This window comes from Schistocerca gregaria, chromosome 8 (assembly GCF_023897955.1).
Source record: "Schistocerca gregaria isolate iqSchGreg1 chromosome 8, iqSchGreg1.2, whole genome shotgun sequence".
Lineage (NCBI taxonomy): Eukaryota > Metazoa > Arthropoda > Insecta > Orthoptera > Acrididae > Schistocerca > Schistocerca gregaria.
The window spans coordinates 340,310,842-340,327,339 of NC_064927.1; the positions used below are offsets into that span (position 1 = coordinate 340,310,842).

The following is a 16,498-nucleotide window of genomic DNA, read 5'->3' on the forward strand; positions in this document are numbered from 1 at the left end:
TTGTCGCGACCTCAAAACTACCTTGCCTGACACACAAAGTTAAGCATCCGCTAGACGTGGTCGAATGCAGATGTAACAACGTATACGTACACACCATCGACGGGTACGTAAAACATGGAAGCTGCAATACTCTCCGATCGAACGACCAGAAGAATCATCAGTGTTGTGTTAAGGGAGGTAGGACGCCAACGGGCCGACTTGGAGCAAGAGAGGCATCACAGGCCATTTTATTTTCCACTGTCTATACTTTTACAAATAAATTAATAAAACATTGTCAGCATGACCAGGAAGGATTCAGGATTCAAGCTCATAGCAGTGGAAGTTCAAAAACATAACAAAATGAATTTTTTTCATGTGAAAAACCATCAATTTTTCACTTACTATTGGTTGCATTTGTTGCTATAGGTACACTTTTCTCAGAAGTAAGAGTGATTCTTGGATGAATTTTCAACTGATTATTACACACCAACTCCTTAATGCAAAACTCTAGAATCTTCCAACTCTGTTAAAGACTGTGGTAAAAGTTGAGATAATTAACTAAAAAAATTTGAATTTTTTCTGAACATGAAATTCATAATGTAACAGCTCATTCATTTTCTTACAAATTAAATAAATTCTAGAGTTTCATACACCTGTAAGTATGGTTTGTATGCTGTGCGAAATTCATCGAAGAATCTCTCTTACTTATAAAGAAAAGTGTATCTGTAGCAACAAATGCAGACAACAGTAAGTGGGAAAATATGATGAAACATCACAAAAAATATTTTGTTATGTTTTTGAACTTACATTACTATGAGTATGAATCCTGTATCCGTCCTGGTCATGCTGACAAAGTTTTATGAATTTATTTGTAAAGATGTGGACAGCGGAAATTAAAATGTCCTGTGGTGCCTCTCCTGCTCCAGGTCGGCCCATTTGACGTCCTACCCCCCCCCCCCCCCCTTGAAGTGTTGCTACCAGGGTGTAAAAGGGTTTAGGATAGACGTATTATGTACCAAGCAAACTGTAACGTCTTCACGTCAGTGCCTGCCATCCGAGAACAAGTAGTGGACTCCGTGCATCATTGGTCGCAGTCCAGAAGCAGTCGAATAGAAAAATCGAGGCTATCGTTAACACCCCAATAAAAACGACCGCGTTTGCAATGGTGTCCTGACCAGAAATCATGGACTGCTGGTGAATGGCATCGCATTGTGTTCAGCGATGACCCGCGGTTGTGCACTGTCCCGGATGACTGTCGTCGGCGAGTTTGGCGACGACCTGGTGAGAGGTCCCATTCTTAGAATATTTTAGAGGGGCACAGCGGTGTTAGTCCTCATGTCACATGGTGTGAGGAGCCATAGAGAAGGAATTCCGATTACAAGGGGGGAAGTGAGTGAGGGAATTCCAACGTTACGGACACACTGACTGCTAATTGGCTGTGAATGTTTGCAATGTAATAATTTTTCAGAGACCGCTGCAAGTCTGTAAGTGATCTCTGAGAAACCATTTCACGTCACGGGTGTAATGCGTCCTCAGGCGTTACCTTTCTTGCAAACAGTACAGTGGTGCCATTTTTCGGCTGGACAATGTTCCTCGACACGCGGCATGTGTCTCTACGAATCGTCTGCATGACGTTGAGGTTTGAGATCTGTTCCCAGCTGAACATGTATGGGACCCTCTCTGAAGTCAACGTCGTCCAAGTGCCAGTATCGGTATATGAAGCGTCAGTCACAATACTTTTGGGCTAGTTTGCCGCAGGAGAGGATACAATGGCTTCATGACATTCTTCCTAACCGCATAAGGGCATGCATGGATGCCGGAGGGGATGCAACGCTATACTGGTAAGTGCGCCCATACACCCTTGCTCTCCGTAAATTTCACTCTAATTTGTGATCACTGAACACGCGTCCATCTGCTTTCCTCCCCCCTCCCCCCCTTTTCTGTGTCCTCTTTCTCTGTCGGGCACTGTATTTCACTGTTAACAGTGGTTTTATTTTCAACTGAAACTTCAGATGGCTGTGGTTCCTAAAAGCTTCTGGCAGCTTCGTACTTCGCGAAGTATTTTTCTCGTGTTACCTGCCAGTATCAAAAACTCCTAAAAAGGTTACAATAGAAAGTATTTGCATGTTTTACTCGACAAAGCGAACCGCAGAGCCGGTCGCAGGTGCAGCTTAGTTGGTCGCATGGCTAGGTACGGCCAGCTTGCAGCTCAGTTGCCTTCTAGTTCAGTTAGTGCGTGTTGTTGCCCTGCGGTGCAAGCAAGGAAAGTGGTGGCTGAAAATGTCCTCCCGGACAATCACGATGCCTTATTACTACCTACATTAAATTCATTGACGATGGGAATGTGAAGGAAAACGAGGACCTGTCGGGACACGTGAAATGACGTACAGGCAAAATTTTTTACAAGTCCTTGTCATGGACAACTGTATCCAGTTAACGACATGAGAGAATGTGTGATTAGCAGTAATTTTGGTGATAAGAACAATATATATAAATACCAACTTGCGAAAAATTATTATTTGTCGTACACATTATGAGTCCTTGCTGTTGGACTTTGTTTCAAAAGGTGCCAGAATAAACGAGCCATAATATATACGAAATAGACGGCACAGTTTCAAAAGCATTTACGAAAAAATGCAATATCAGAATTATAACTGCCCGCTGTGACGCAATGTTAGGAAATGTCATCAAAGTGTAGCAGGTGTATTGTCAAACAAAAGTGACGGTTAGTATTCAGTACTGTTATACTATTGACGTAATGACGTGTAGCTTGTGATAAAGCTCCAGCTGTAAGAATATTAGAATGCAGGCCGTTATTGCTTCCCCCCCCCCCCCCCCCGCCCTGTTCCTCGGGCGTAAACGCAATGGTTTTGACACCTTGTTAGGTCATAAGCCGGTCTTGGCAAGCAATAAATAAACTTTACCCGGCTGTCAACAACCTAATACAACCTAATACAAAACTCATACAAACTATACTCCTTCAGTTACACACATCATAGGTTGCAGATACATATTACAAAGTGGTAGAGCAAATAAATATTCTTTTCCATAGGTTTGAGCTTTATTGTGCTAAAAATTGTGCTTAGTTTTCCCCACCTCCCCCACCCCCTCCCCCACTCCCCTTTCAGCTTCCTCTAAACTAACAAGAGTTGTACTCTCTACCTCAGGTCTGTACGTAAGCTACAGACTAGACTGAAAACTTTCTAAGAAATACAAATGAGTACGTATTCCCAATAGCGAAGAAATAGGTTTTTATTGGCTTTCGAAACGTGCCCATGCTGCCATTTTGACACAGCCATTGGTATATTACAATTTGCTTTGACAATTTTTTGTAGATATCATTTTATGTCTTACCCTGGTGCGAAGCTACATAGGAATAAGAGGACTGATTAGACATCAAATAAGATTGCAGATAAGACTATACTGAAACGAGTAAGCAAGATGAAAACGGAACGCAGGATACACAGTGGTGGTATACTATAAAAATCTTATCGCTAACAGAATAAGAAATGATTCTGCCGTTGGTAGACGCTTTAGATAGTCCCAATTAAGTCAATATTTATGACTGTATATCTAAATTATAATAAAATTTTCTTTGTCTGGGCAGTGAGAACTGTTTAAAAGCTGCTGGTAGAAAAGTTAATATACCGTCTAGAGAGAACAGAAGAACTGTTTACAAGAACCAGAGTTGCGTATTACAGCCACAAGTGTAGATACAGCGGTATTCAGACACTTAGATTAAGGAGGTACATAGTGACGTATTTAGAGGCTGAGCGTTCCAGATTATTCAGAGTAGCACGTGGGTATATGGTCAGTAAATTAAAATTTGGTCTTCCCCTGGCATTCTAAATATCAGGACCATTAGTTTAACAGCGTAAGGAGCTGTATTTTGGATGTTGGCACGGTTGAAGAAAATAGTTAAACAAGAAAATAGCTCCTGGCTACTTAGTCAGAAGCTCCACGAGGCTGATCGCGAACAATTCTGTTGCGCATAGGGTACAAGCAACGACAGAAAATGGTTCCCGATTTGCAGACAAATCTGAACATATTCGCCACTTGGTACAGGGACAGTCGGCTGACACTCACTCGAAATAAAAGTGAAATATTGAACAGGAATATCCGTGGTGGTGGTGGTGTCCGAAGACTGCTCTCAAGCAGTTCCTGCGCTAGTGTGAGTGCAAGTTTCGTGATAACTGAGTAACCATAATGCTACCTAAATCAATTTCCGTCTACTTATTCCATTCGAGCCGTGCTCTAGCTTACCTTTTTACCTCCAAGTTACCTTCCGTAACCAAATTGACGATTTCTTGACAACTCGGGATGTTTCCTATCAATGGATATTTTCTTTTAGTCAGCTGAACCGTAAATTCCTTTCTTTCTCCCAATTCGATAATGTACCTACTCATCAGCAATCAGGTCTCCCAATTTAATCTTCAGCATTCTTGCACAGCACCACAAATTTTTAATGCTTCTATTCTCTCCTTGCCTGCGCCGTTTCCCACCTATCCTTTGGCATTCTTCTTCAGGAACCCATTTTGAATGCTTCTATTCTCTTCTTGCCTGCACTGTTTATCGTCCACGGTTTACTACCGTAAAAGACTGCATTCCGGACAAATACTTTCCGAAAACCTATTACTTAAATTTCTATAGAGTTTTAAGCTAAACCTTTTTTTCTGTTGCTAGTTTGTCCTACTTCACCCCCCCCCCCCCCCCCTGTCAGTTTTCTGGCTGTATTAACGCCAAAAATCACATCTACTTTCCGATCAGAAATATCCGACATTAATATGGCTTGTGTTAACTCTTCGCTTTTATGACGGCTTGAAATCTGTTGGACACTTTCAGTGAGGTGTTTCAACAGCAGCCCATTCTCCCTCAGGAACCCAAATTAGAACAGAGAGTGATGTTGGAGGATGGGGTCGGCTGCTAAGGGGACCACACCTCAACCACAAAAAACACCTTCTTAACGCAAAATGACCTCCATATTTCACTGCTCGTACTACACAGGATGGCATGTAAAGTTCTCCAGATACTCGCCAAACCCAACCCGTTTCATTGGATTGCCACAGGGCATAGCGTGAACCATCACTGCAAACCATTTGTTTCGAGTCATCCACTGTCCTGTGGCGTCGCTTAAAGCGTTGCCTACAGAAGCGTTTGGAATATGAAGAGCTGCTTTCAATTCCCTGCACATAGTTCTTGCACGCATTAGCAGGAGTGCTATAGCACGTTGGAAATCTCGAATTATTCCTTCGGCAATTTTCATGCAATTTTTCCACGACCACTCTTCACAATGTTCGTTAGTCCCTGACTGTCAGTGTAACTTAGGAAGTGGGGATGAGGGGTACACTTAGGATGGAAGGTCAAGGCCCCTGTAATGTCACTCCTTAAACAACAACTACCAAAGTCATTGTTTACTCAAAGCAGGTAAGAGACAATCAACGTGGCCATCTTTTATAAAATCTTACAGATATCTTGCTTCTCAACCAAGACAGCAGATAACAGTAACCAATAGACTTATGGAGATGACACTCAGAGATTTCAAATAAATTACAGTCTGAAGCTGATTTAAAGAAACGGCACAACATTTTTAAAACCTTTACAGGATGAAGGTGGTTTACGAAAAGCATCAGTTGCTTTAGAACCCTCAAAAGCTCAATCATTCCAACACGTGACTACAATTACAATTCATTCCCAACAAATTTAAAACCTTTTTAAAAAAGTTCATTAAATGGGTTAAATGTTTATCGGACGGGCAGTGACCCCAGGCTGCCCTGGACAAAGATGAGTTAACTTAAATGCCGGAAGCAGCAGACCAGCCGTCCAAACACCTAAACGCCGGGGCCCAACCGGGAGTCACTTCCCCTTAAACGGCACGTCACAGTTTCTGTGCACCGAAGCAGTACGTGGCGCCGCACTCACGCTCCACCAACTCGCAGAAACTGGATCACACACCGACCGCACAATACATGGCAAACACCAACCAAACATCAATCAAAATACGTTAAGAAATCGAAAAACAGTAAAATACACAAACCAATCACTGTTGAGAGAGTGCATTCAATAAGTGCAAGTTCATAAGAAGTACATATAAATAACTAACTTAACAAAATAAAAGTTTTACTAATAACAGGATAACTGCTTGCAATATAAGGGGGTCAATTGTTATTGCTTTTGCAGTAATGTACCAGGGACGTCGCTTGATGGCAGTAACCGAAAATAACACTCACGCCTTCGTGCTAATCTGTCTTTTAATAGTAATCCAACCAGCGGAGACGGCCGCTGTGGCCGAGCGGTTCTAGGCGCTTCAGTCTGGAGCCGCGCGACCGCTGCGGTCGCAGGTTGGAATCCTGCCTCGGGCATGGATGTGTGTGATGTCCTTAGGTTAGTTAGGTTTAAGTAGTTCTACGTTCTAGGGGACTGATGACCACAGCAGCTAAGTCTCATAGTGCTCGGCTGTTATTGAGCCGTTGCTTTGAGTCTCCTCTCACTTGTCCACCGAGACAGTTGGACCGGATCTGAACCGGTGACGCTGTGTATGAGTAAACTACCACAAAAAAGTCTGGCAGACAGTTGTCGACTAACTTCGGAAGATGTTGCCCGCATTTGGCCTCTCAGCCCGGACGTTTTAAGCAATGAAGACGCCCGACATGATAATCTACAGGTTATGATTGCCAAAAGCGTTAACTATATTTGCAAATGCGTAGGTTTGCTCTTGTTCGACACTTCTACTGGGATAAGTCGTATGGTTAATATTGCCTCGTATGTCTCTACATTTCTCTGGAACCTAAACTGATCTCCCTCGAGCTCCGTAATATCGCTTATTCCATTCTTTTGTAAATCATTCATGTCAGAATTCCTCAACCATTAATCATTAAACTGATGGTTATGTAATATTCACACTTGGCCGCTTCTGCCTTCTTTTTAATTGGATTATTATTCTTGTAGTAGTATTATTAGATACAGTCGACCACTGACAGTAACTTTAAATATCAGGGTATTCCTCCCTGGTGACTTAAACGGAATGAGCACATAATGACAAATGGTATACTGACATTCATCGAAAGAACTGTAAAGAACTACCTCACCTTGGAGGGGGTTTATAAAACGCATCTTCGACCGCTTCTTAGTTATTGCTTGTCTGGGACGTCTACCACGTAGCATTAATGTAGGGATGGAGAAGTTTTAAAAAATACCTAGACGAAACGAGCTGCCTTTGTGGTGTGCTCGCGAGCTGTAAGAGAGGTATTCTGTAACACCCAAGAGAGATTTATCGTTAGATTACCGAGAGGGCACTTTCCAGACACAGTAAAGCCATGAATGTAGTAATAAGATAAGAGTAATTCGAGCTCATACTTCGCTTACAAACTGACATTCTTCCCACGCACCATTCGTGAGTGAAACAACAAACAGGGCGAAATGTTGGTGATATCGATATATCCTCAGTGACACACAGCAAGGTGCATTTCTCAGTATAAAGAGCGATTGGAGAGTACCATCGGCTTCTTTTAAACTAGTAGTTATGTGCCTATTTCAGCAAGCATAGGTGTCATGTACGTAAGTCTCACTAATAAACAGTCTCTTAGTGATTCCAGTACAGCCTCAGATAGAAAAACGTTAGCGTGAACTTTAATACATGAATCAGTTCCCTGAACTCTAGAACCTTCTGTAAGCGAGTCTACGGTTATTAATTTTGACGTATAGTTTATTAACAGTCGTTCTATTTTCCTATTTTGTTTCGATTCTTTTATCTCTGGTCTTAGATCAATTACTTTCTAACAAGCTTAATTCAGTTATATATAACTTTGTTGAAACATTATCTAGAATCTCATTCTAGTGCTGTTGTTTAGGAACAGCAACAGTTACTGACTACCCTTCTCCAGTCTCAAAATATATTTATTTCCGGTTGGTCCTCGAGAACAGTTTTCGATTTGTTGAACTTCTCGCTCCAGCAATCACCAAATGAAATTTAAGAGGCATTATTAAAAACCGCATTTTTTCTCGAGTTTTGAATAATTATCATATCACTATGACAGTAATTGCCACCTATGCCCAAGTTCGTCAATATGTAAATTTTATTTTGTTAAGTACGTCTTCTGGAGTCTTTCTCTAAGAAATAAACAAGTTTTTCATCTCGGAAGTTTCCAAATAACGTTTTATGACATAATGTAGCTAGTTTGCAAACGACGTTCCATCTTTTATAACATAATCATACTTATGAGAGTACCGCGCGGTCGTTGAGGATAAGATCAAATGGTTGTCAATATTGGCACAATTCTTTTGCTAGCATTTTCCAGTTAATGCGTGCGAGTTTATGAAAATAGGACTTCTCATGTACAAGCCCGTTTCCGCTCTTTGTCACAACACGGTTCGGGTACCCAGCGACTCTCACATCAGATAACATCAATGTTTACGAACACTGACCATTAACTCCTGCTTTTGCCTCTCCTGAAGAAGGTGTGAAAATGGACCAAACTTCCTTCTTAAATTTTTCTTCACAGTCGGTTATTGCAGAAGTGGGTGAGCAACATGCTTCATCCTCCTGTAGCAAGGACGGATGAAAATGTTCTATTTATAAATGGTAGAATACGAATAACTTCCTTTTTTTGCTATCTCCATCAATTCATATGACGGTACTTCTGCACCATATACGTCAGTAGTATTTTGAATGTTGTCGTTGGTATTGCTTTCGGGGACCATATGTTGAAGACTGCATCAGATTTCGTACCAGCAAATGTGACGCTTCCTGAACAACAGGCGAACGTGCCGGCTCCGGAAACGCATTCACATCCACGCTTTGCACAACAAAACATTCAGTGTTTCCGGAACTACTTTTTATTGTAGTGCTAACTCATGGTACGCGCGTGGGTAGATGTTTCCAGCCAAAAGGCATGACTCGGATTCGGGAGGACGGGATTAAAATCCTCCTCCAGTCATAAAGACTGAGGCTTTCTGTGGTCTGCAACGACCGCTTAAGGGAAGTACCAGGACGGATCCTTTGAAAAGAACTCTCATTTTTTTCCCAATCCGAGCTCTTGTCTCCCAACCTCGTCGCCCAAGAAACCATCAAGTTCGTTCCTGAAGAGATGCCTTAGTTCATGATATCGAGAGTAAATGAAATTTCATCTTTGGACACTGTAAATGTAATGACGTTTTCAATAAACAAACAAAATAAAAAAATCACAAAATTGAACCAATGACTCTGGGAAGGAAAACAAATGGAATTAAGGTAAACTGCTAGGCTTTTGCGGATGATTTCGCAATACTTTCAGAAAACCTGACAGAATCAGTTACTCAAATAAACATTCTGGAAAAATTTGCAAACAGAACTGGTCTCAAAATTTCAGCTGAAAAAACAAAATTCATGACAAATATAAAAAATGCACCAAAATACATAAACACAAATAGGTAAAATAGAGCGAGTAAGTAAATTTAAATTATCTTGGAGAAACTATACAACAGAATGGACTAGAAAAATCTGCAGTAGATGTAAGAATTAACAAAATGGAAAGAGCATATGGTTGGACCAAAAATATTTACAACAAGAAATGTATATCTAGAAAAACTAAACTAAAACACTACACCACAATGGTACGACCAGAATGTGTGTATGGATCTGAATGCCTAACGAACTATAAAATGGACAAACTAGAGGTACTGGAAAGAAGGATTACTAGAAAAAAATGAATGCAATGAAAACTGCAGATGGTTGGAAAATAAGAAGTAATGAGGAGATCTATAAAAATATAGAGAAAATATCTGAAATAATGGCCAAACGAAGATTAACCTTTTTTTGGACATCTCTACCGAATGGATAGAAATAGACCAACAAAACAAATACTCATATATTTCTGGAAGAAGAAATCGACAATAGCATGGATTACAGAAGAAAGAAAAGATCATGAAAGAAACAACATCAAAGAATCAGAAATAGCAGAAAGAAAGCGTTTTAAAAACCAAATACTCAATTTGGAAGGCTTTCAAAGCAGAAGAAATAAAAAAATCGGGAACATGGACAGAAGAAAGGAAGAGACTTCATGGAACATTAACTGACCGTATTTTTTCTGACTGAACTGTAACGCAAACAACATTCTTCTATGCTTTAATAATTGGAAGAGGACAAATAATACCGATCAGAGGACATCCAGCCACTTCTGACTGTCTGCAGTTCAAATAGACGTAGCAATTCCCAGTACAAATTTATGAAAGAAAAGGCTTCCAAAATTCTTAACTAGCTTGGTGGTCGCCTTTCGTATGTTGTCTGGTTGGTCGTAAGCAATGTTTTCACGTTAGTGTTTCTCTTACTTCTGCGTCTACATAATGAATACTATTGTCGATACATCTTGCAAAGGCACATCAAATCAAATAAATCGTATGGTGAGCAGTCTGAAGAACACTCTATGTAAAATAATTTCCCTGCTCTGTGGCTCGAAATTGTTCTGCTCTGTGTCACAGACGCATGGGCTGACAAAACTTTTCTACGAATTATTGATATGAGTGATGTCTGTTCTATCAATCATGAAGCAGCTGGGGCACGTACATGGAATAATTGGCTTAAAAGGAGTGGAATGGAAAGGAAATGGTATGGGAAAAATTAGGTGCGAAATAATGGATTCCAGCCGCACAGGGCATTGGCTGGAACTGCAATTGTGTACCGTAGCTGGACTCAAACTTGGACGCTCCGCTTCTTTAGAACTGTTGCCTTACCCCTCGGCCATCCGGTCACGCTTTGCGCCATACTCAAATTTCGAACTTCACGCTCGGCGCACCGCAACGACCCATGTCCATTAACCGCCTACTCGTACATTTCTGATCCCCGTAGGAGTTCTGACATTGACTGTGCAGCCACACTGAGCGTTTTCATCAAACAAAAAAAGTAAAACGAAGGGTGATAGAGGGAATGTGTTCATATGACTGTGTAGGAATCACTTTTATCTATTTTTCCCTTTGTGGGACACGTTTTAACCATGACAAACTATGTTTAGTCATTGTTGACATGGTTACCTTTCGTAGCATTCCCACGTCACAGTGTTTGCTGAAACTACAGGAACGAAGATTTGAACCCTAGACGACTGGAAAATCGTGGCATGGTCAGAAGAGTCCTGATTTCAGTTGGTAAGAGCTGATGTTAGAGTTAGTTTGGCACAGACCCCACCAAGTTGTAAACCCAAGTTACCAACAAAGGGATGTGCAAGCTGGTTACGGCTCCATAATGGTGTGAGCCGTGTTTACATTAAATGGATTCCTTCCCCTGGTCCAGCTGAACCGATCGTTGACTAGAAATGGATATGTTCGAGTATTTTGAGACCATTTGCATTTCATGGATTTCATATTCCCAGACAACTATAGAATTGTTAAGAGTGATAATGCGCCATGTCACAGGGTCACAATTGTTCGCGATTGGTTTGAAGAATATTCTAGACAACTCGAGAAAATGACTCGGCTACCCAAGTTTCCCGAAATGAAACCCATCGGATATTTGATACATAAGAAAGTAGAGTTCCTGCACAAAAAAACCTTCACCGGCATCACTTTCTCCATTATGGACAGCTATAGAGGCTGCATGGCTCAATATTTCTGCAGGGAGACTTCCAACAACTTGTTGAGTCCGTACCCCATGGAGTTGCTGCACAACACAGTGGAAAATGAGGTGCGACATGATACTGGGAAGTATCCCACAGGTTCTGTCTCCACACTGTAGTGTTCATCCCGGTGCCGCAGGTGGACGTAGGGTACGGTGACCTCGGACTTATCGGACATCGAAAATCCAGCTAGGAAATAAACTTGCAGTAGTAATCAATGGCTGCATTTCGTACACTGAGTTTTACTCGGTAGCTTTAAAATGTTTATCCATTCTCTTTGTTGTTACATTCCCTAACGTTCATGGTGGCAACCTGCATTAGCAGCGTTGGTTCGAAAACATTGTTCCTCGTAAATGGCATACCGTTTTGCACCACCACCGTCTGACGTCAGTTGCCTTTCCTTTGCCCTTGGTAACAACTTTAAAAGTAAATCTAATCGTGGTAACAGGTTGTCGGTCACTACACTGACATTTCTACGTAGACATACCTCAGTAACATAAATTTTGAAATCTTATTCAGTTCTAAACATTAAAAAAAGCCCTCCGTCTTCAGGCCACAAGTGGCCCATCGGGACCATCCGATCACCGTGTCACTCTCAGCTGAGGATCTGGATATGAGGGGCGTGTGGTCAGCACACCGCTCTCCCATTCGTTATGATGGTTTTCTTTGACCGGAGCCGCTACTATTCGGCGGAGTAGCTCCTCAATTGGCATCAAGAGCCTGAGTGCACCCTGAAAAATGGCGACAGCATATGGGGGCCCGGATGGTCACCCATCCAAGCCCGACAGCGCTTAACTTCGATGATCGGTCGCGAACCGGTGTATCCACTGCAGCAAGGCCGTTGTTGCTAATCATTAAGAAAAGGAACAATTCATTTCTGTTCGAGGTAGCTCCTGAGATCTGTAAAAGCTTTTAGAGAAAAATTTATTTTGCACTAACGGGAAAAAATTGCAACACCAAAAAGGCTTCGTGCGAAGTAGAGGGCAGTGGGGAGGCGTGCTTTTACATCTGAAAGAAGTCTACCCATTTTTCGCGCGAACCGCGTAAGAGTGGCGCTAGTAACGCCGCCGTGAGGACCCAAATCAGATTTCCTTTAAATACACGCTGTAACGGTCGTGACCTTTAGTTATCTTTGAGACTGGACGTGGTGAGTTGATGTTAGTCAAGAATGCGACAAAGACGCCATTATATACAGCTCACTGAGTTGGAACGAGGACGTGTAATGGGGTTGCTAGATATTGGATGATCCTTCCCCGATATTGTTGAAAGACTTCGCAGGAATGTAGCCACTGTACATTGAGTCCTTGCTATACCCGCAGGACAGGACAGATAGTGTAATTTGTGGAAAGAGGCCAAAATAAGTGGCTGTTAGTTGCACTCGAACATAATACTTTATTCATTTGACGAACATTACAAGAGCAAACAAAAGGTTAAAAACAGAGCAAGCAAAATATCAATTTTAAAACTTAATTCCCGGCTAAATGCGCCATTCAATCTCACGCAGCAAGGGCAAAACTTTAATTTAAAATCACCTAGAAGCCATACATAAACAAACAAGGACAGATAAGAAAAGGCAACACATCAAACGGCGCTCAGAAGTTTCCAAGGGTCGGCATGGAATTCACACACTAACGCTCGCTTTGGTGAGACAGGCAGTCGGCCCAACAATTCTCAATCCGACGGCAACCCAACCGACAGACAGTCAACGGACCAAGCGAGAGGATAATTTCCGATCCACACGACGAGCACACAACAGGCAGTTCAAGGGAGCAACGCAGAAGGTATCTGCGCCCACAACGAATTACTCATTCAGTTGTCAAACTACACGCCGTGATGGACAGCCACAACACGACGAGGAATATACACTGCCTGAATTTGACAACGCCCAGGGAAGGTAACGGGAACGTTAACGACCACAAGGCAGAAGATACCGCTCGCGCACTTAAATTCTAAAATAATCAAGTTTAGTTAAACTCCACAGGAGGGCGGCTAGAATTTCGCCAACTTGAAAACACACGTTGTTGCTCGCTGGAATGTCCAAACAGTCGGCCGGCAGGAGTGGCCGAGCGGTTCTAGGCGCTACAGTCTGGAACTGTGCGACCGCTACTGTCGCAGGTTCGAATCCTGCCTCGGGCATGAATGTGTGTGATGTCCTTACGTTAGTTAGATTTACGTAGTTCTAAGTTCTAGGGGACTGATGACCTAAGAAGTTAAGTCCCATAGTGCTCAGAGCTATTTGAACCATTTTTGAACCCAACAGCCCACAACGAAATTCAAACGACACAACGTGAATAGTTGGGACTGGCTGGTAGATTAACTAAAGACTCAACTTTCGTGACCTGGATGGGTGAGCCACAGACCTCGTAGCAATGGGAACAGCCCCTCACACTCCGAACGCACGTGGTCGCCGCCAGGGGCCCCGGCCAGACATGCGCCATAGAGACTTCATAGCTGCTCCACGCCAAGCGACCAACTGCTCACACACGGCACGGCTGGAAACCATAAGCGCTACTCCAAAATAGTACAAAGGTGCAAATATCGATACACGTTGCTGCTGCGACTCGCGGAAAGAGAGGATAACAGCATAATCGCGATAACCGCGGCATACTAATCACAGAATAGCAACCAAGGTTTAATGCAAAGCGTAACACGAGCCAGCCGCGGCTCATACATAATTTCTGGTAGCGGTGGTCACAGGAAGCTACATCGCACTGCGTCTGCAGCAGTAACTCGAGCAGTAGTTAGCACCTCAGAGACACATCGAACTGTTACAAATATGTTACTTCGAAGACAGCTCCGAGCCAGCTGCCCTGTAGCGTGCAGTTCACTGACCCCAAACCTTCGCCGTTTGCTGCTACTTCTGTGATATCGAACGAGAGCTCAATGGAGGGCCGAGCAGAGATCTGTTGTTTCTTCTGATAAGAGTCGGTTCTGTCTCCGTGCCAGTGATTGTTGTGTGTAAATAAGGAGGAGGCCAGTTGAGTGTCTCGCCCCACTGGAGTTACACGTGGAGTTATGTCCTGGGGTGCAATTTCTTACAACAGGAGCACTTTCGTGGGTATCCCACGCACACTGACTGCAAATTTGTACGTTATGCTTGCGGTGCGACCTGTTTTCCTGTCATTCATGAACAGCATTCAAAATGGTTTAAATAGCTCTAAGCACTATGGGACTTAACATCTGAGGTCATCAGTTCCCTAGAACTTAGAATTACTTAAACCTAACTAATCTAAGCACATCACACACATCCATGCCCGAGGCAGGATTCGAACCTGCGACAGTACCAGCCGTGTGGTTCCGGACTGAAGCGCCTAGAACCGCTCGTCCACAGCGGCCTGCGAACAGCATTCCGGGGGGTGTTTTGAAACAGGATAAAGTTCGCCCACATACCGATTATGTAGCCCAGCATGCTCTACAGTGTGTCGACATGTTGTCTGGGCCAGCGCGATCACCAGATCTGTCTCCAGTCGAGCACATGTGGGATATAATCGGTCGACAACTCCAGAGTCATCCACAACCAGTATTAACCGTCACTGTACTGACCGGCTGTGTTAGACAAACTAACATCCGTCACCTGCAGTACACAATGCATGTACATTTGCAGATTTGCTCAACATTCAGGCTTATTAATATACCAACATTTCACGTCTGCAGTTGCTTATCTCGTGCTCGTATTAACCTGTGATCTTGATAGTAATCACTTGTATGTGTTACCCAAAGAAACACATTCCCGAAATTTCATTCCTCTACATCAATTCCTTTTTAAAGATGCAATTTTTTTCCGTCATTGTAGCAGGTTATTTTTCCTCTTGTTACAGTGGCTGCAGTATTATCCCTGCTAACAGCGGGCTTCGTTGTTGGAAGCGTCGTCATGTGGGGCACCAACGTCTTCGAGGATGCAGTCCTACAGGTAATACTGTTACTGTTACGACAGCAACGTAACGTGAGTGATGCTGCAGCATATGCCACTGCCATGGTCCCTAAGCGACATAATATTCCCACGGTATTTGCTTACTGACTTACACTGGACTGCAATGTGGTATTGTCTCCACTCTCCTGCATGTAGACTTATGATGACTGTTAGTGACTCGCGATCAAACTTGTCTGCTTTAGGGCCCACATTTGGCCAGTTCCTCTCTCTCCTCTAGCCACTGACTTCTATTGCTATTATTGCTTCTGCAATGGTTCTGACATAAATAGTTATCGGCAATAGAAATTTGTTCATTTAACCTTGAAGTGTATATGTAGGTGAAAACGGTTACTTTTAATCTAATCAAGACAATCACTGACGTAATAGCATCAGACCAAATGTTTCTATACGTAAGTTAGTGAATCTGCACCATGTAGGCCAGTCAATTGGACATGGCAGACTCTCGAGGAATGAAGCAATGTTATGTATTGCTATGTTATGTAGGCAACGGTCTTGCCGCAATGGATACACAGGTACCCGTCAGATCGTCGAAGTTAGACGCTGTCGGGCGTGGCCGGCACTTGGATGGGTGACTAACCGGGCCGCCATGCGCTGTTGTCATTTATCGGGGTGCACTCAGACTCGTAAAGCTAATTAAGGAGCTACTCGACCGAATAGCAGCGACTCCGGTCACAGGAAACCATCATAACGAATGGGAGAACCGTGTGCTGCCTCCACGCCCCTCATATCCGCATCCTCAACTGAGTATCACACGGCGGTCGGATGGTCCCGATGAGCCACTTATGGCCTGAAGACGGAGCTCTATGTTGTGTGAATAATACTGCCTCAGAACGGTTAGAAGTCGTCATATAAATGTTCCGTCTGCAGATTTCAAGAGGAAAGGAATGTGGAAAAGGAGGGGCAGGGTGATGAGGATTATATTACGACAGGGAACAGCTTCTGTAGCACTGGACGGAACCGTAAAGGATATAAGTTGTAAAAGGCGCCAAAGATGGAAATATATTCAACA

General features: G+C 42.9%; 1 protein-coding gene across 1 annotated transcript in view; it reads left to right on the plus strand.

The window, feature by feature from the left end:
• The window catches only part of LOC126285385 (lysosome membrane protein 2-like), a 330,549-nt gene that overhangs the window by 127,418 nt on the left and 186,633 nt on the right, over positions 1-16,498 (plus strand). Inside the window, exon 2 of the mRNA XM_049984724.1 lies at positions 15,377-15,468. Within this exon, the coding sequence (XP_049840681.1) occupies positions 15,377-15,468 (92 nt within the window). The remainder of the gene's footprint in view (positions 1-15,376; positions 15,469-16,498) is intronic.